A 20,591-nucleotide genomic window follows, 5' to 3' on the forward strand; every position below is an offset into this window, starting at 1 on the left:
TATGCTTTTAGAGTTTTCATACATTCATTGCAGGCGGCGCCCCACTGTCTAACTCATATCGCTTGATTTCTAATGATAGTTGTCGATTAGATCGACTGATTGCAATTGAATCGGGTGTTCACTACGTAAGTGAATGAAAGCTCTTAAAATTTGCATATCCAAACCTTCTGTCTGCCAGCCCCCGTATCGCGAAGCGACACCTCGACAAAATATTTTGAATGTGGGCGGAACTTCCGGCTGAGTGTTCCCGGAAGATTTGGATGCAAGTTTCTCGGACGTTCACCCATATGTTCGCTTTTTATGTATCGATCACTGGTTTTTATTTAATTTAGGTCATTTTATAAACTCAATACTGGGACGATGTTGTCTTTAGATTTCCTTGATGATGTGCGGCGGATGAATAAGCGCCAGGTATGTACGATAATATTGTTTTTGATGTTGTGTGAATGTGACTGATTCTTCCAAGGCTAGTTCGCTAGCTACCTAGTTATGCTAGCAACATTAGCCGGCTGGTTAATAGCACGTTGCCTAAAATGTCAAGTCGTCTACGCTAACTAGCTACCCAGCTTTCCGTGTGGTCTTAATCGCGTATAAAGAACATTGTCCTGCTAGTTATATACGTTACATCGCCTATTAAACATGCATGATAAACTGGGTTGTCAAAATAAATAGCTAGCAACCTTGCAAAATCAATGTAGCTTTAGCCAGTACAATTTCCTCTCTGCCTAAATATGGTGTTACTTCAGTCTTCTTCAAACCTGGTGCTGAGGACCTACAAAGTGTGCAGACTTTTATTCCAGCCTAAGTTACTAGTTTCTACTAGATTCTGCTGATCACCAAACCCTTTATTAACTGAAACATATGTATTAGTACTGGGTTGGGACAAAAGCCTGCACACCTTGTTAGTCCCCAGGACCAGCTGTTGGTAGACATAGTTATTATGAAGTTGTTATAAGCGAACACTAGCTTATCCTCGTCTCAACCTGACAACCTGTCTTATTTGTTTTCAGCTCTACTACCAGGTGCTTAATTTTGGTATGATAGTGTCCTCAGCCCTGATGATCTGGAAAGGACTGATGGTCTTGACAGGCAGCGAGAGCCCTATTGTTGTCGTCCTCAGGTAAAGCATTGGTGTTGGATTTATGTAGATGGGGTGCTTTTCAATACACTCAAAGCGCTTAACATAGTAAGGGGAAATTTGCCACTTTCACAACTAAAGTGTAGCACCAACATACCTACTGTTTGTCTGAAGCGCATCTGCTAATTTGCAGTAACCTGTCTATCCTTGACTGTAACATGTCCTTGGTTTCAGTGGAAGTATGGAACCTGCTTTCCATCGAGGAGACCTTCTGTTCCTGACAAACCGGGTTGAAGACCCCATCAGAGTCGGAGAGATTGTGGTCTTCAGGATAGAGGGCAGAGAGATCCCCATAGTACACAGAGTACTAAAGATTCATGAAAAGTTGGTCTATGATATTTCTGTAGTTATTGAAATGCAATATTTCTCTCTCGGATAGTTCTCTTTGTTTGTTACAAGTTTTAGAAGGCCTACTTCCCCCCAAAAGTTTGTATTGCTGCATAACACTCAAACTAGGCTCTAAATATTCTGTAATATTTCTTACCTCGTATGTTTTTTTAATATATGCTGGGTAACTGAATAAATGTCATTGTCAGAGCATAAGCCGCTCTGGGGCCAGGAAATCGATGTATGACATCCAAACTAAATCTAAATGTTTATTTCCAGGGAAAATGGCGAAATCAAGTTCCTGACCAAAGGTGACAACAACTCTGTAGATGACAGAGGGCTGTACAAGCCGGGACAGCACTGGCTAGAGAAGAAAGACGTGGTGGGACGAGCCAGAGGGTGAGCATTTATCTCATTCCACCAGAGTGATACTAGGCTTAGTCTGCTGTATGACTTCAGTCTCATGCTTCACTTCACTGGATCTATATGATACCATTTCCCTTGATATTATTTAGTGCTAAATTAAACTGAACTTGAGTCTGCGCTCATCTAGCCTGTAAAGGGGAAGGGCTCAAGCATGGTTTAAAGTTCTCCATCACAGTGACGGATTTGAGATCAGTGTAGATCCACATAAAAGCCTCAGGGGGAAAGGTGTGTGTGGGGGGGGGCTGATCTGGAGATCACATCCTAATATGAAGTAATATTTTCCCAGATAAATGTATTATCAAATATGTTATTTTCTCTGTTACGCTGTGTGAACTGAACTGACATGCTGTAGCTGACACTCAGATGTTCAGATGAAAATGGCAGTTTAAAAGTTAAGAAAATGTTTTCCATTTGTCACATCCCTACACTCGAGGCGCATTCAAGGCCTGAGAGCAGTTTTGGCAAATGTATTTTGAAAGTGGGTTTGGCCTTTTTTATTTATTTTTTATTTAAGAGGAGGATCCCAGTTTTCCATTGCTGTCACGTTTATTTCTCTACTCCTTCAATTATGCGAGTGGCATCATTTTAGAAATGCTCTGGTTACAACAGAGCATGGTTTAGGCACTTCTGCACAAAGTAGTGATGTGTAGTTTGCGAACAAACTGCTTTAGGTTCTTTTTTGCAATTCCCCCCCCCAGTTTATTGGACTCCCTGATGTGCAGACCTCTGCTCTTTGATCTCCAGACATCAACTATCTGCAGATAAATTATAAAAAATGTTCTCTGAAGATGGTAATTCCTCAGTGCAGGAACTATGAGGAGAGACCCTCATTCTGCACTATGCAATTTGTTTTCAGTGCTTTACATTTTTTTGTCCTTTTATTTTTTGTAAGCCATCTAATAATTTGGTCAGGTAAAAATGTATTTGAATTCAAATTTCACAAACTGACATAATGGTAGGTAACATTTTAGGCTTTAAATTAAGGGTTGACCATTTTTCATGGTTTTATGTCAATTTCTAAGCACTACTGATGAGGAGCCGCTTGGGAGCCAAATGAGAAGCTCTTTTAGGTGAAAGGAGCCAAATTATCCGGCTGACCGAAAAGACTGACTCAATATGCAACAGCTCTAAAAGGGGCAACTGTGTCTTAAATGGACAATGTCAGTTTGTAATAGAAACCAAAATATCAAACATTTTCTAGTGAATAATAATTAATTAATATACAGTATATTTATAATAAAAGTCTAGTTATTAATGACGATCAGGATGTTATGTCCAATGGGTAAATGCAGATGGACAAACTCCATGCTTCAGCCTATGTACATTTTATAGTCACTATGCTGCATCAGTTGGGCTACAGGTGATATTGCTTATAGCATATCTGATAATATACACCATGCATAGGCTATATGCATGGTCCAATATGATTTTACCAATATTTTATCGGACACATTTCTGGAGGTGGTAATTTAATTTAAAATGGTTTCAGCATAATTGTATTTTCATTTTGGAGTAGAATGTCCCTTTAAAAAAGTCACCAGAACTTTTCAGTCTTCTACTTACAAATTATCCCAGGGTGGACCCCGGACCCCCTAAGGAAGGGGGTATTGGTCAAACTCGCAGTTTAGGTCTAATACATGTACACAATTATCCTCTTTCCCTGAAAGCATGATGGCCATGACTTTCTGACATGAAAGGGCAGGTTAACTTGGCCCCGGGCAGGTTAACTTGGCCACAGACAAGTTTCAGTCACATTTTTTTGCTTTAACCCTTCTCAAGTATTTAACCAGTTGTGAACATACTTTAAAGTACTACCTAATTTGTTGTTTTTGTGTGTCTGTAGTTGGCTTTACTATTTATTTTTGAGCTTTTACTTCACTACTTTTAAATTTTATTTTTTATTTCACCTTTATTTAACCAGGTGAGCTAGTTGAGAACAAGTTCTCATTTACAACTGCGACCTGGCCAAGATAAAGCAAAGCAGTGCGACACAAACAACAACACAGAATTACACATGGAATAAACAAGCGTACAGTCAATTACACAATAGAAAAAAAGAAAGTCTATATACAGTGTGTGAAAATGGCGTGAGGAGGCAAGCAATAAATAGGCCATAGTAGCAAAATAATTACAATTTAGCAGATTAACAATGGAGTGATAAATGAACAGATGGTGATATGCAAGTAGAGATACTGGTGTGCAAAAGAGCAGAAAAGTAAATAACAATATGTGGATGAGGTAGGTAGATTGGGTGGGCTATTTACAGATGGACTATGTACAGCTGCAGCGATCGGTTAGCTGCTCAGATAGCTGATGTTTAAAGTTAATGAAGGAAATATAAGGCTTCAGAGATTTTTTTGCAATTCGTTCCAGTCACTGGCAGCAGAGAACTGGAAGGAAAGGCGGCCAAAGGAGGTGTTGGCTTTGGGGATGACCAGTGAGATATACCTGCTGAAGCGAGTGCTATGGGTGGATGTTGTTATTGTGACCAGTGAGCTGAGATAAGGCAGAGCTTTACCGAGCATAAACTTGTAGATGTCCTGGAGCCAGTTGGTCTGGCGGCGAATATGTAGCAAGGGCCAGCCGACTAGAGCATACAGGTCGCAGTAGTGGGTGGTATAAGGCGCTTTGGTAAAAAAACGGATGGCACTGTGATAGATGACATCCAATTTGCTGAGTAGAATATTGGAAGCTATTTTGTAGAGGATATCGCTGAAGTCGAGGATCGGTAGGATAGTCAGTTTTACTAGGGTTAGTTTGGAGGTGTGAGTGACAGAAGCTTTGTTGCGAAATAGAAAACCGATTTGATTTTGTATTGGAGATGTTTAATATGAGTCTGGAAGGAGAGTTTACAGTCTAGCCAGACACTTAGGTATTTGTAGTTGTCCACATATTCTAGGTCAGAACCGTCCAGGGTAGTGATGCTAGTCGGGCGGGCGGGTGCGGAGTGTTGTATGGCATTGAAGCTCGTTTGGAGGTTAGTTAACAGTGTCCAAAGAAGGGCCAGATGTATACAGAATGGTGTCGTCTGCGTAGAGGTGGATCAAGGAATCACCCGCAGCAAGAGCGACATCATTGATATATACAGAGAAAAGAGTCGGCCCGAGAATTAAACCTTGTGGTACCCCCATAGAGACTGCCAGAGGTCCGGATAACAGGCCCTCAGATTTGACACACTGAACTCTGTCTGCGAAGTAGTTGGTGAACCAGGCGAGGTAGTCATTTGAGAAACCAAGGCTATTGAGTCTGCCGATAAGAATACGGTGATTGACAGAGTTCGAAAGCCTTGGCCAGGTTGATGAAGACGGCTGCACAATACTGTCTTTTATCGATGTCAGTTATAATATCGTTTAGTACCTTGAGCGTGGCTGAGGTGCACCTGTGACCAGCTCGGAAACCGGATTGCACAGCGGAGAAGGTACGGTGGGATTCGAAATGGTCAATGATCTGTTTATTGACTTGACTTTCGAAGACTTTAGAGAGGCAGGGCAGGATGGATATAGGTCTATAACAGTTTGGGTCTAGAGTGTCACCCCCTTTGAAGAGGAGGATGACCACGGCAGCTTTCCAATCTTTAGGGATCTCGGACGATACGAAAGAGGTTGAACAGACTAGTAATAGGGGTTGCAACAATGGCGGCAGTTAATATTAGAAATAGAGGGTCCAGATTGTCTAGCCCAGCTGATTTCAGGTTTTTCAGCTCTTTCAGAACATCTGCAATCTGGATTTGAGTGAAGGAGAAGCTGGGGAGGCTTGGGCAAGTAGCTGCGGGGGGGGGGGGGGGGCTGTTAGCCGGGGTTGGGGTAGCCAGGAGGAAAGCATGGCCAGCCGAAGAGAGATTCTTATTGAAATTTTCGATTATCATTTATCGGTGGGGATTCAGAGCAGTGGGCAGCTGGGGGGAGGTGCTCTTGTTCTCCATGGACTTTAGTGTCCCAAATCTTTTTGGAGTTTGAGCTACAGGATGCAAATTTCTGTTTTGAAAAAGCTAGCTTTGCTTTCCTGACTGACTCCGTGTATTGGTTCCTGACTTCCCTGAACAGTTGCATATCGCGGGGACTATTCAATGCTATTTCAGTCCGCCACAGGATGTTTTTGTGCTGGTCAAGGGCAGTCAGGTCTGGAGTGAACCAAGGGCTATATCTTTTCTTAGTTCTACATTTTTTAAAAAGGGGCATGCTTATTTAAGATTGTGGAGGAAATTACTTTTTAAGAACGACAAGACATTCTCGACTGACGGGATGAGGTCAATATCCTTCCAGGATACCCGGGCCAAGTCAATTAGAATGGCCTGCTCGCAGAAGTGTTTTAGGGAGCGTTTGACAGTGTTGAGGGGTGGTCGTTTGACTGCGGACCCATAGAGGATGCAGGCAGTGATTGCTGAGATCCTGATTGAAAACAGCAGAGGTGTATTTGGAGAGCAAGTTGGTCAGGATAATATCTATGAGCGTGCCCATGTTTACAGATTTAGGGTTGTACCTGGTGGGTTCCTTGATGATTTGTGTGAGATTGAGGGCATCAAGCTTAGCTTGTTGGACTGCCGGGGTGTTGAGCATATCCCAGTTTAGGTCACCTAACAGAACGAACTCTGAAGATAGATGAGGGGCAATCAATTCACATATGGTGTCCTGGGCACAGCTGGGAGCTGAGGGGGGTCTATAACAGGCGGCACCGGTAAGAGACTTATTTCTGGAGAGATTAATTTTTCAAATTAGAAGCTTTAACTGTTTGGGCAAAGACCTGAAAAGTATGACAGAACTTTGTAAGCTATCTCTGCAGTATATTGCAACTCCTCCCCCTTTGGCAGTTCTATCTTGATGGTAAATGTTGTAGTTGGGTATGGACATCTCAGAATTTTTGGTGGCCTTCCTAAGCCATGATTCAGACACGGCAAGGACATCAGGGTTGGCGGAGTGTGCTAAAGCAGTGAGTAAAACAAACTTAGGGAGGAGGCTTCTGATGTTAACATGCATGAAACCAAGGCTTTTTCGATTACAGAAGTCAACAAATGAGTGCCTGGGACATTCCTAAAGAAAATAATGTACTTTTTACTCCATACATTTTCCCTGACACCCACACACTTATCAAGAGAACATCCCAGGTCATCACTACTGTCACTGATCACAAATGCTTCATTTGTAAATTATGTCTTGAGTGTTGGCGTGTGCCCCTGGCTCTCCGTATATCGAAAATGTTGTCGTCTGATTTGCTTAATATAAGGAATTTGAAAGGATTTATGCTTTGACTTTTGATTCTTTAGTACGTTTTAGCAATTCCATTTACTTTTGATACTTAAATATATTTAAAACCAAATACTTTTAGACTTTTACTCAAGTAGTATTTTACTGGGTGACTTTTACTTGTCATTTTCTAAGGTATCCTTACTTTTACTCAAGTACCACAATTGAGTACTTTTCCCACCACTGTATTTAACTATTGAAGATGTAATGTTAGGTAATAATTTACTTGAATTGTACATCATAACAGCGACATGACATTGTCATGAACATGTCATCTGATGCTGAATGTCAATTTTGTCTCCAGGTTTGTGCCATACATCGGAATCGTTACCATTCTGATGAACGACTATCCCAAATTCAAGGTAAGATATTTTACATCGTCATCACTAGAAGGAAAATCACCTAAGGTTTTATGAATTGTTTACTAAATTCAGCCTTATTAGGTGCATTGTGCAGGTACTCTAAAGGTTAGAGAGCCTGACCAGCAGCCAGACACTAAACAGTGGGACAGCAACTGGCAGACGGAAAGCTGTTGCTTTCAGATCCTCGGAACAGGGATACTAATATGTTGTTGTTCTTCCCCTTCCCAGTACGCTGTTCTCTTCCTGCTGGGTCTGTTTGTCCTGGTCCATCGGGAGTGAGGAAGAGACTACCTAACTATCTGCCACAGAGGAAGAATTGGAAATCCCCACCCCACCATGCCTTTCAAGACAGAATTATGTTGATTATGTCAAATTAAGTTGCTTTTTCTCTACCATGTGTTTTGAATTGTCTAGAAATGTGGATAGTGTTTACATTATATAAAAACAAGCATTCATTATTTTTGTGAGGGAAATTAGATATAAGTTAAGTAGAATAAAGAGCTGTATTTCTTTAATTTTTTTCAGAACATGAATCCAACATTTTAGATGGTTAATTGTGTAATTTGTTTTCACTTTTTAATTGGGCTTTGCTTGAAATATTGAATGACAAGTGATATGTTTGTGACATTAAATATGACATCTGTTACCCTCTATCCTGCAATCTGGTAACTTATGCATCTAGTGTTTTTTTTCTTATAATCAAGCATAACTAAAACACATTTTGTGCATTTTCAAAATGCCATTATTTTACATGCAGGCTAAATATGACATTTACATTTGAGTCATTTAGCAGACTCTCTTATCCAGAGCGACTTAGTCAGGGAGTGTGCAATTGGCATCCTGACTGCAGGAATATACACCAGAGCTGTTGCCAGATAATTGAATGTTAATATCTCTACCATAAGTTGCCTCCAACGTTGTTTAAGAGAATCTTGCAGTACATCCAACCGGCCTCACAACCACATACCAAGTGTATGGCGTTGTTGGGGCGAGCGGTTAGCTGATGTCAACGTGAACAGAGTGCCCCATGGTGGTTATGGGCAGACATAAGCTACAGACAAAAAAAATTGCATTTTATAGATGCCAATTTGAATGCACAGAGATACTGTGACGAGATCCTGAGGTCTATTGTTTCAGCATGATCATGCATGGCCCCATGTAGCAAGGATCTGTACACAATTCCTGGAAGCTGAAAATGTCCTAGTTTTTCTATGGCCTGCGTACTCACCAGACAGGTCACCCGTTGAGCATGTTTAGGATGATTGGATCGACATGTACGACAGGGTGTTCTAATTCCCGCCAATATCAAGCAACTTTGCACAGCCATTGAATCGGAGTGGGACAACATTCCACAGGCCACAATCAACTTTGTGTCATGCTGCATGAGGCAAACGGTGATCATACCAGATATTGGTTTTCTGATCCACGCCCCTACCTTTTTTTTAAGGTATCTGTGACCAACAGATACAGCTTTGTATTCCCAGTTGTGAAATCCATAGATTAGGGCCTAATCAATTTATTTCAATTGACTGATTTCTTTATATGATCTGGAACTTTGAAATTGTTTCATGTTGTGTTAATATTTTGGTTCACTATATATGTGCAGTCAAAAGTTTGGACACACCTACTCATTCAAGAGATTTTATTTTCTTGGGTTGAGGTTGTAAATTGTGGAGGCAGCACTCCATCACTCTCCTTCTTGGTCAAATAGCCCTTACACAGCCCGGAGGTGTGTTGGGTCATTGTCCTGTTGAAAAACAAATGATAGTCCCGCTAAGTGTAAACCAGATGGGATGGCGTATCGCTGTGGTAGCCATGCTAGTTAAGTGTGCCTTGAATTCTAAATAAATCACTGACAGTGTCACCAGCAAACCACCATCACATCTCTTCCATGCTTCACGGTGGGAACCAAACATGTGGAGATCATCCAGTCACCTACTCTGCTTCTCACAAACACACGGCGGTTAGAACCAAAAATCTCAGATTTGAACTCATAAAAAGAAAGGCCAGTTTTCCACTGGTCTCATGTCCTCTGCTGGTGTTTCTTGGCCCAAGCAAGTCTCTTCTTATTAGTGTCCTTTAGTAATGGTTTCTTTGCAGCAATTTGACCATGAAGGCCTGATTCACACAGTCTCCTCTGAACAGTTGCTGTTGAGATGTGTCTGTTACTTGAACTCTAAAGCATTTATTTGGGCTGCAATTTCTGAGGCTGGTAACTCTAATGAACTTATCCTCTGCAGCAGAGGTAACTCTTGATCTTCCTTTCCTGTGGCGGTCCTCATGAGAGCCAGTTTCATCATAGTGCTTGATGGTTTTTGCGACTGCACTTGAAGAAAGTGTTGTTGAAATGTTCTGGATTGACTGACTTTCATGTCTTAAAGTAATGATGGACGGTCATTTCTCTTTGCTTATTTGAGCTGTTCTTTCCATAATATGGACTTGGTATTTTACCAAATAGGGCTATCTTCTGTGTACCACCCCTACCTTGTCACAACACAACTGATTGGCTCAAACGCATTAAGAAGGAAAGAAATTTAACTTTTAACAAGGCACACCTGTTAATCGAAATGCATTCCAGGTGACTACCTCATGAAGCTGGTTGAGAGAATGCCAAGAATGTGTAAAGCTGTTATCAAGGCAAAGGGTGGCTACTTTGAGAACCTCAAATATAAAATATATTTTGATTTGTTTAACACTTTTTTGGTTATTACATGATTCCATATGTGTCATTTCATAGTTTTGATATCTTCACTATTATTCTAAAATGTAGAAAATAGTTCAAATTAAGATAAACCCTTGAATGAGTAGGTGTGTCCAAACCTTTGACTGGTACTGTATGAATATATATATATATTTTACAATATTCTGAACCGATGTTTGCCCTTTTGACATACAGTGCCTTCCGAAAGTGTTCATACCCATTGACTTCTTCCACATTTTGTTGTGTTACAGCCTGAACACACAATAGCCCATAATGACAAAGCGAAAAAATGTTTAAAAAAATGTTTGCATATTTATTTGAAAATACAATACAGAAATGTTTCATTTACATAAGTGTTCACACCCCTGAGTCCATATATGTTAGTCACCTTTGGCAGCGATTACAGCTGTGAGTCTTTCTGGGAAAGTCTCTAAGAGCTTTGCACACTTGGATTGTACAATATTTGCACTTTATTCTTTTTTTAAATTATTCAAGCTCTGTCTAGTTGTTGTTGATCATAGCTAGACAGATATTCAAGTCTTGCCATAGTTTTTCAAGACGATTTAAGTAAAAACTGTAACTAGGTCACTCAGGAACATTCAATGGCATCTTGGTAAGAAACTTTAATTTAATGGCCTTGTGTTTTACGTTATTGTCCCGCTGAAAGGTGAATTTGTCTCCTGGTGTGAACCAGGTTTTCCTCTAGGATTTTGCCTGTGCTTAGCTCCATTCCATTTCTTTTTATGCTAAACAAACTCCCCAGTCCTTGCCGATGACAAGCATACCCATAACATGATGCAGCCACCAGCATGCTTGAAAATATGAAGAGAGGTGCTCAGTGATGTGTTGTGTTGGATTTGCCCTTAAAACATAACACTTTGTATTCAGGACATAAAATTAAATTATTTGCCACATATGCTGTTATTTGCTGTTTTACTTTAGGATGAATGTTTTGGGCTATTTTATTTAATTCTGTGCAGACTGCATTATTTTCACTCTATCATTTAGGTTAGTATTGTGGAGTAACTACAATGTTGTTGATTCGTCCTCAGTTTTCTCCTTTCACAGCCATTAAACTCTGTAACTGTTTTAAAGTTACCATTGGCCTTATGGTGAAATCGCTGAGTGGTTTCCTCCCTCTCCAGCAACTGAGTTAGGAAGGACGCCTGTATCTTTGTAGTGACTGGGTGTATTGATACACCATCCAAAGTGCAATTAATAACTTCATCATGCTCAAAGGTATTTTCAATGTCTGCTTTTGTTATTTTTACCCATCTACCAATAGGTTCCCTTCTTTGCAAGGCATTGGAATACCTCCCTTGTCTTTGTGGTTGAATCTGTGTTTGAAATTCACTGCTCGACTGAGGGGCCTTACAGATAATTATATATGAGGGTACAGGTATGAGGTAGTCATTAAAAAAATCATGTTAAACACTATTATTACGCACAGAGTGAGTCCATGCAACTTATTATGTGACTTGTTAAGCAAAGTTTTACTCCTGAATTTATTTAGGCTTGCCGTACATAACAAAAGGATTCAATTATTATTGACTCAAGGCATTTCACATTATTCAATAAACACTGTACAGCATCCAAATATTCTTGAGACATGGCCAAACAGTATTCCTCCCACACCATTAAAATTGTTACACAATAATAAAATAAATACAACCATATTTTATGCATTATATATTAACAGATATCAAGGCAGATTTTGCTCACAGTCTTCATTTGATGGACCCTTTACAGTTTCCCTGATGGTATGAGTTAAAATTCTAATTAACCGTGGGTGGTCACAGTCTTAAAATAATCTTGCATTTCTGGAGGATGTTGCTAATGTAGAGTGATAGAAGGTTTTGATGGTGGTAGACTGGGATTTAAAGCACAGCAGTTACCGCAATTTGTTTTACTTCACATTCAGACAATCTTAAAAGGACGTGCAGTCTAGATGTGGTTTGCTTATACCGTTTCTAATTGATCTAATGGTGAATCCTATATGTCTTTATATAGAATACTGGAAATCCCTCCAACATAGTCTAATCCCCATCAAAGGGTTCATCAGGTATGTTTGTGGACACCAACACTTTCCAGGTCTCTAGGGAATTACCTGCATTGACTCAGTCTGTAGGCACTTCACACATCCTTCAGGCACTTTAAGATGAAATAACCTCTAATCCTTGAGTCCTTCAAATTCATGCGAGTCGAGTCCAGCTCGACCATAGACCTCAATCAACCTTTCAAGTATTGTCCTTGTCAAGTAATTTCATTTATTAAGAGACAGTTTACCGGTCGCAGATTAAGTTTAGTCCTGGACAATGAAGCAACTTGTAATTTTATTCCTTTTGTGTTATTGAAAATGGCTCGTAAGTAAACATTTTCACGGTTAAGTTTACACCTGTTGTATTCGGCGCATGTGACTAATACAATTTGATTTGATTTGATGGAGATTTTACATTGACTATGCTTTTATTCCAGAACGAGGCTTCATCTTTGCCCTGAGAATCCGCCCCAAATGTCTGAACGTACTTTGTCTCTCTTGCCTCAAACTCCTTCATCAACGCACTTGGTTGTCTTGATAGTCCATTCATAATATCCTCATTTCTGTCACACAAACCCACGGCACCCAAGCTAAATGAAGGAACAGCGTGACTGGAGTCTTGGATGTCAAAGGTTAGACAGGGGACAATACCAAGTAGTAGGCCTAGGTCTCTTACTTAACTTCCCAGTTAGCACCCTGAAGTGTCAAAAAGGACACTGTCTCAACAGATTTAATTCTGGGGTGAGAATCAGCAAGTCCTCTTCTGCATCGCAAAGGGCACCCGGTTCCATAGTGCACTACTTTTGATCAGTGCACTACGGGCCCTCATCAAAAGGTGGTGCACTACATAGGGAATAGGGTGCCATTTCGGGTCCAAGCCCTCCTGTCCTAAGACCGGAGGCTGAGGTCCGCGGGACTGAGACCCTGGTCCAGTGACCACGACTGCCTGTGTGCCACAACTGACAGCCAAATGTCAGGCTACTCATGTGGAACTAAGGCCTTGGGGGTGTCTTGGCAGGAAATAATGTTTGCATCCCAAATGGCACCCTATTCCCTACATAGCCCATAGTGCTCTGGTCAAAAGTAGTGCACGATGTATAGGGGTCCATTTGTGATGCATCCAATGTGTTGGCCTGAATGTCCTGCCATGCATCCATGATGTAAGGAAAGCTGAAGGGATCTGTTGTGGGCAGAGCTGATAATGGACCTAATTTACACCTCCAATCATTTCTCCTAAGATATACATTTATCTCAAGGGGCTAATACTGACTTCTCTGTTGATAATACATATTAGTAGATCTGCTGCATCACCCCCAGAAACATCTGAATAATAAAAAATATGAATAAAATATTGTTGTTTTCTTTAAGAAATAAAAAAAATAAAAAAAGTAGTGCCTTTACTAGTCCTGTATTAACGGATTGAGAAAACCGTCTGTAATATGATCAACCACTTCAATAGTTGCATTGCAGAGTTCTCCAAAATAGGCCTATTCATCTATAGATTAGTCTTCTAAACTAAGAATATTGGAATATTCCCCCAGCAGTATCCTTATTAATTGAGTTTACTATGAACTAATTCATTATGAAATCATTGACATGTTGATATCGACATGTTTCCACATAGCTGTTGACACTGATAGGCTATGTTAAAGCCACCTATTGTTCGAGCTAATCGCCCGTAATTTACGCAGCAAATATAATTTATAGAGTTAAAGATTACGCACGAATCATTACGTTGTGACCGATATAAACTGTGAGAATGACTGACAGTTTGGATTTGGTCAACAACCATGCTTGTGAATTGCTCTGCATAAAATTCCCCTGACTTCGTGTCGGTGTCACGCAAGAGAGCCCACCCAGATCAGCATGGTATAAATGCAGCATCGGATTGAGTTTGAAAGTCTGTCACGAATAACTGCGCTTCTATTGCCATTTGGAAATTTTGCGTCCAGGAGGAGAGTTCTATAGCCCATTTCTTCTGTAGAGATGTCCGGATTTTTTTTTAACGTTTGTTTTTTTACCTACCTTGTGCTTTTTTCTTACATTTCTGTAACCACTTCAGTGAGTTTTGATTTAACCGAACTTGGAAATAAAGTTGCGAAAATTAAAGTTAATCAAAGAGGGAATCTTTGGGCGACAGGTAAGGCATGCGAAGGCTATTCTCAATCTCATCTATAACACAGCATACAATTGTGAAAGTAAAATCTGTCAATTATATATATTTTTATTCCTAATTACAACAATGGATTAAGTCTAGCCCTTATCAAATAAAGCTATATTTACTCTTTCAAAATAGACTTTCAACATGTTAGGAAATATTTCATTTCACTTGAGAATCAAATGACCAAAATATAACTTTCTCTTACCTTCAAGGTCATTTTATGGGCAAGAAGAGTGTCATGGATAGCCCTCTGCTCCAGTCTCCCGATGGACAGTCTGTGGATGCGTTCGAGGTCGCCTTGAGTCCGGAGCAGAACGGGATGGGAAATCTCTTCCAAGATGTGCTGAGAGTCGCGTTGCAAGCCCAACTCAGAGATGACACAGAGAACCGCTCTAAAAACCAGGTGAGCTATCAACAACACCAACCTGTATATGACCATAGATTTATCTGTAGAATTTATGATGAGACTCTCCTGATTCATAATTGCATTGTTTAATGACATTATCTTAACCAGGTGAGCCTCAACCGGTCTGACAAGAGATTTAACTGTGCAGTAGAAAATACAAGTCTACTGCATTATTTAATGGCATTCTCTTAAAATCCCATAGGAGACTGGATTGTTGATGAAGATATTAGAGAGCTACATTCAAAACAACAGAAAGTGATGCAGAAGTCTATCATAATGTTCCTTATAACCAAGATGAAGTCATCCAGTCTATGTCTATAAAGGTTTTGGTCAATATGGAATCAAATCTCATATGCTTTAACATGATTGTCACATGTCTGTTCAGTTTACAGTTGACCAAAATGCTATTTGCAATGTCACTGGATCTGAAATGAAGGGTGAATTAAATGTACATGTGTATTTATCGTTATTGAGGATGTGCTGCATTGTATTGTTGATATTAAATTATTTATATTCAATAAAACCAAATATTTTCAAATTCTTTGACATTTACCTTACATTAAATTATTAAAAGTTTCCAAAAAGGAAAAGTTAAGGTTTTCATACTTGAGGTATGAACAATTTATCAGGGTTGCAGAGTGTATGCCCTGTATACTGGACGGTTCTGACTTAGAGTATGTGGACAACTATGAATACCGAGGTGTCTGGTTAGACTGTAAACTCTCCTTCCAGATATTAAGCATCTCAAATTCAAAATTAAATCTACCTTCGCTCATGCTGCCGAACATACCCTCTTAAAACTGACCATCCTACCGATCCTCGATTTCGGCGATGTCTTTTACAAAATAGCCTCCAACACTCTACTCAACAAATTGGATGCAGTCTATCACAGTGCCATCCATTTTGTCACCAAAGCCCCATATACTACCCATCACTGAGACCTGTACGCTCTCGTTGGCTGGCCCTCGCTTCATACTTATCTCAGCTCACTGGTCACCATAGCAGCACCCACCAGTAGCACGCACTACAGCAGGTATATCTCACTGGTCGTCCCCAAAGCCAATTCTTCTTTTGGATGCCTTTTCTTCCAGTTCTCTGCTACCAATGACTGGAACGAACTACAAAAATCACTGAAGCTGGAGACTCATATCTCCCTCACTAGCTTTAAGCACCAGCTGTCAGAGCAGCTCACAGAGCACTGCACCTGTACATAGCCCATCTGTAAATAGCCCATCCAACTACCTCATCCCCATCCTGTATTTATTTATTTATTTTGCTTCTTTGTACCACAGTATCTCTACTTGCACATTCATCTTCTGCATATCTACCATTCCAGTGTTTAATAGCTATATTGTAATTACTTCGCTACCATTGCCTTTTTATTGCCTTACCTCCCTTATCTTACCTCATTTGCACATACTGTATATAGACTTTTATTGACTGTATGTTTGTTTATTCCATGTGTAGCTCTGTGTTGTTGTATGTGTCGAACTTCTTTGCTTTATCTTGGCCAGGTCAGAGTTGCAAATGAGAACTTGTTCTAAACTAGCCTACCTGGAATCCTTTAGTTTTACTGACAAAAAGAATGCCTCGTCCCCTCATAGCCTACACACATAGACCCAAAACTAAGAGGAACGTAGAATACCATCGTAATAATAATTCCACAATGTGAAATTCCAGGCATGATATCAACAGGCACTTCAGAAGACCAATAAAGGTATTTAATAACACCGAGAGATATGAACAAGACCCATTCTTCACTTAAAATCATCTCATTACTACTTTTTGACTGGAAGACTAGTCTACTAATTGAGAATTAAAATCCCATTATGTTGTGGAAACAGGGTTTATTAAAAATGCACAAAATAGTACAAGTGGATAGATATGAATTCTGTCAGTTTCTGCCCCCTTTAACACTGATATTGACTGATATTCCATAGGGGCCTATACCAGATTACTTTAGTCAGCCAGGGAAGAGAAGCTTCACTTTTCCTCAGGCTATAGCAGGACTGAGAAATCAACAGATTGTACTCACAGCGTGAGTGAGAGAAAATAACTTGCTTTTTATACGAGGAAATATAACAAGTGTGTACTAAAAATCAAGTTGAAGCAAGCAACACTTACTTACATAAACACTACATGTGGGCGCCTTACATAAATAATGTATATTCATGATTTAATGTTTAAATCTTGTCTTCAAACTGAAAAAAAAATCTATATGGTACTCACATTCACCATTTCTCTCAGTATCGTCCAGTCTCTAAGTATTCAATCTCTTATTATCCAACTCATTTTTTATTATCTGGCTTTTTTTGCATGAAGGGATGATCTCTGGCCTTCTCAATCAATAATGGCAATGTAATATATTTCACCTTTATTACCCTGAGACAATCCATTGTATTATAAACTGAACCAATAACATTAGCCCACTGTATTTCAATGACATTTACCAATATGTTCTGCCAGTCATGACAGTTCCTGTAGGCAGGGTATCACATTTTTCCAAACTGTTATTTGTTCTGTGTAGCTTACTTGACTGAAACTCTATACGTCTACAATGAAACATTTACTAGAGTGTGGCCCGTTGACATGTAATACATTCAACTTTGGTAACAGATACATAATTCACAAACAAACAGGACTTACACTGTATATATGAAGGCTGACTCAATGTAAACTCAGCAAAAAAATAAACATCCTCTCACTGTCAACTGCGTTTATTTTCAGCAAATTTAACATGTGTAAATATTTGTATGAACATAACAAGATTCAACAACTGAGACATAAACTGAACAAGTTCCACGGACATGTGACTAACAGAAATGGAATAATGTGTCCCTGAACAAAGGGGGGTCAAAATCAAAAGTAACAGTCAGTATCTGGTGTGGCCACCAGCTGTATTAAGTACTGCAGTGCATATCTGGACTGCACCAGATTTGCCAGTTCTTGCTGTGAGATGTTACCCCACTCTTCCACCAAGGCACCTGCGAGTTCCCAGACATTTTTGGGAAGAATGGCCCTCACCCTCCGATCCAACAGGTCCCAGACGTGCTCAATGGGATTGAGATCCGGGCTCTTTGCTGGCCATGGCAGAACACTGTGTGACGACCCTCCCACTCTGTCTGCCGTATTCTTTCTCTTTGCCCTTGTTTTCCTTATTAGGATGTTGGCGGGAGGGTCGTCAGCAACATGGGACACACAAAAGAGGTCTCCGTATAATAGGTTAGAGGTTAGGTTAGAGGTTAGATGATTGATTAGATTAGGATGTTTTTTAATTAAGTATATTAGGTATTGTCCTTGTGTTCTGTTCACACAGCATGAATGTATTTGTCACTCTGGGTCTTGATAACTTACAGCTGTGTAGATATAATACACTAACACCTCTTGGATGGTTGATTTATGATTGCTCCTCTTCAAATGTTTTCTGATTAAAGTTTCCCAGCTGTAATTACTGTTTATAAACTGGGTGGTTTGAGCCCTGAATGCTGATTGGCTGACACCCGTGGTATATCAGAACGTATACTGTATACTGCGGGTATGACGAAACATTTATTTGTACTGCTCTAATTATTTTGGTAATCAGTTTATAATAGCAATAAGGCACCTCGGGTATGTGGTATATGGCCAATATACCACGGCTAAGGGCTGTATCCAGGCATGTTTTGACGTGCATAAGAACATCCCTTCGCCATAGTATATTGGCCATATACCACACCTTCTCAGGCCTTATTGCTTAAATATATGACACACAAGTATACATAATATATTTTATACATGACGGTTACACATTAATATTACCATATTATGTATGATAACATGTGTTGCATAGTGTTATTATCATTATTATTACTTGCCTTGCATAGCTCCCAGATACACCATCAGTATGTCAGTATGGAGTAGGAGGAATACATTCTCCTACACAGAATTCATTCTGCGATATTGAATTTGGCTATAATCAGTGGCCCCTCAACTAGCCTATGTACATGCATGACACCTCCTGGGAAATGCTTTTACATTTAATTAGGCTGTCTCTTCAGAATGATATGCTAAATCTCAAAGGGTCATCATGATGTCATTTGTAGATACAGTAAATAAATAAACAAACAATCAACAGTTTGAATGGTCAGATGAGGTAACACCCACCCATGTATAGCCTACAGTGTAGCACATCATATCATAGTCTTAATTGTATTTCGTAATGTACAGTTGATTCAATTGAAATGTAATTGTCTTTCCGTGACTAATAGCTCGCACACATCGCACCGAATGTGGATCTAGGGTTAGTCTGCGCACGCTGTGTTTTGACCACCCACTGTAGACGTCTGACTGCTGACATTTTTCAAGCGGTTCCACAGGTAAAATAAGTAGTAGGTGTCATCGCCAGTTAGAGTATGACGTGCTAGTCCAGCCCGCCGGCCCCCAACACTAGATCTCCACTGACATATGCTCCTCTTCTTGGGGAAGAGAGATTGAATTTATCATCTCAATGGCCTTTCCTTGCTTCCCACTCACTCCAAAACACAAATCCCAGTTTTGCCTTCCTTGCGTGGTAGAAGATACACAGTGATCTGTCTCCTCTGACAGTCACATACACATCTGCTGACATGTCTAGCTGGAGGCTGATAGGATATTAACCAGGTTAATGATGAGGAGGGCAACAGGCAGACAGACAGCCGAGGAAGCAGTAATTTGCTCTCATGAACTCACTAATGTTGATTGGGTGGACAGCTTCTTTATTAAGAAAGTAAACCATGTCCTTATATCACTTGATAGTGACACAGATATCACATTCATATAGATGAATCAAGATATCATGTATGAAGCCAATTTAATTTGCTTTTGGAGTTGTTTTGGGGAAATCATCATTTTGCAACGTTGGGTTGGAAGATGTTTCTAAATTTACATGGAGATATGAAGTTGTTTAAGTGTATTTTGGGGCAGTAACTCCCAGCACCACAAACAACCTAAACTTGTTAGTGTGTGTTAACCGTCTTCTGAATGGTTTAAATTACCCCCACAATAAAATTATACTGAAGGAACAGGTCAAGCCATTGCAATGCTGATGGTGAGAGAGAAGGAATCATTACGCTTCTGTTTGCGACATCAGTATGATGAGTAGCCGGATTCCAATATAACAACAATTGTTCCTAGTTCAAATGTATGTTTGTAAAACAAAGATTATAGCATATGCCTGGACAATTTGAATGAAATAAATTGATGCAAGTCAAAGCTAACAACTGAGGGGTTATACTGCCACCTTCTGGTATGAATGATAATTTTCCTGTCTGTTTTTCAAATCTTTTACTGCTTACTCACTGCCTATCAGTTTTTAAACCCTCATTTATGGTAGCTATTAGTATAGGCCTTGTATGGGTGTACTATGTACAGTGCGTATGTGTGTCTCATATTTTGTGTTTGATTGATATATTTTTGATAATTAAAAGCTATTGTTGGAGTTAATTGAAACGAATCTGTAATCTATTTTAACAAAACAAGTAGTACATTGTATCAATTCATAATGTTACAGTTTCCAACAGTTTACTGTCTGCAGGTACTGCTGGATATTGGCAGGTCTTTATTTGCAGATGATGGGGCCTTATGGAAGACGGGAAGATATGTATCATACATAGTCAGGAACTACAGGAAGAAATTGACGAGGTAGAGCGGTGGGCATTAATGTGGGGATTCAGGTTCTCTGTAGAGAAACTCAGACAATGTTCTTTACCAGGAGGAAAGTGGGAGATGAGGTTGTACGGGAGAGAACTGGAGATTGTGGGGGTCTTCAGGTTCCT

General features: G+C 39.9%; 1 protein-coding gene across 1 annotated transcript; it reads left to right on the forward strand.

Annotated features, from left to right (window-relative positions):
- Window positions 1-229: 229 nt before the first annotated feature.
- Window positions 230-8,154, forward strand: LOC135556835 (signal peptidase complex catalytic subunit SEC11A-like). The gene is made up of 6 exons (XM_064990275.1): window positions 230-411; window positions 1,011-1,120; window positions 1,313-1,462; window positions 1,745-1,864; window positions 7,436-7,493; window positions 7,722-8,154. Exons 1-6 carry the CDS (start codon window positions 361-363, stop codon window positions 7,770-7,772), a joined length of 540 nt encoding a protein of 179 aa, XP_064846347.1. The 5' UTR covers window positions 230-360; the 3' UTR covers window positions 7,773-8,154.
- Window positions 8,155-20,591: the final 12,437 nt, after the last annotated feature.

The sequence above is a fragment of the Oncorhynchus masou genome, chromosome 2, assembly GCF_036934945.1.
Source record: "Oncorhynchus masou masou isolate Uvic2021 chromosome 2, UVic_Omas_1.1, whole genome shotgun sequence".
NCBI lineage: Eukaryota > Metazoa > Chordata > Actinopteri > Salmoniformes > Salmonidae > Oncorhynchus > Oncorhynchus masou.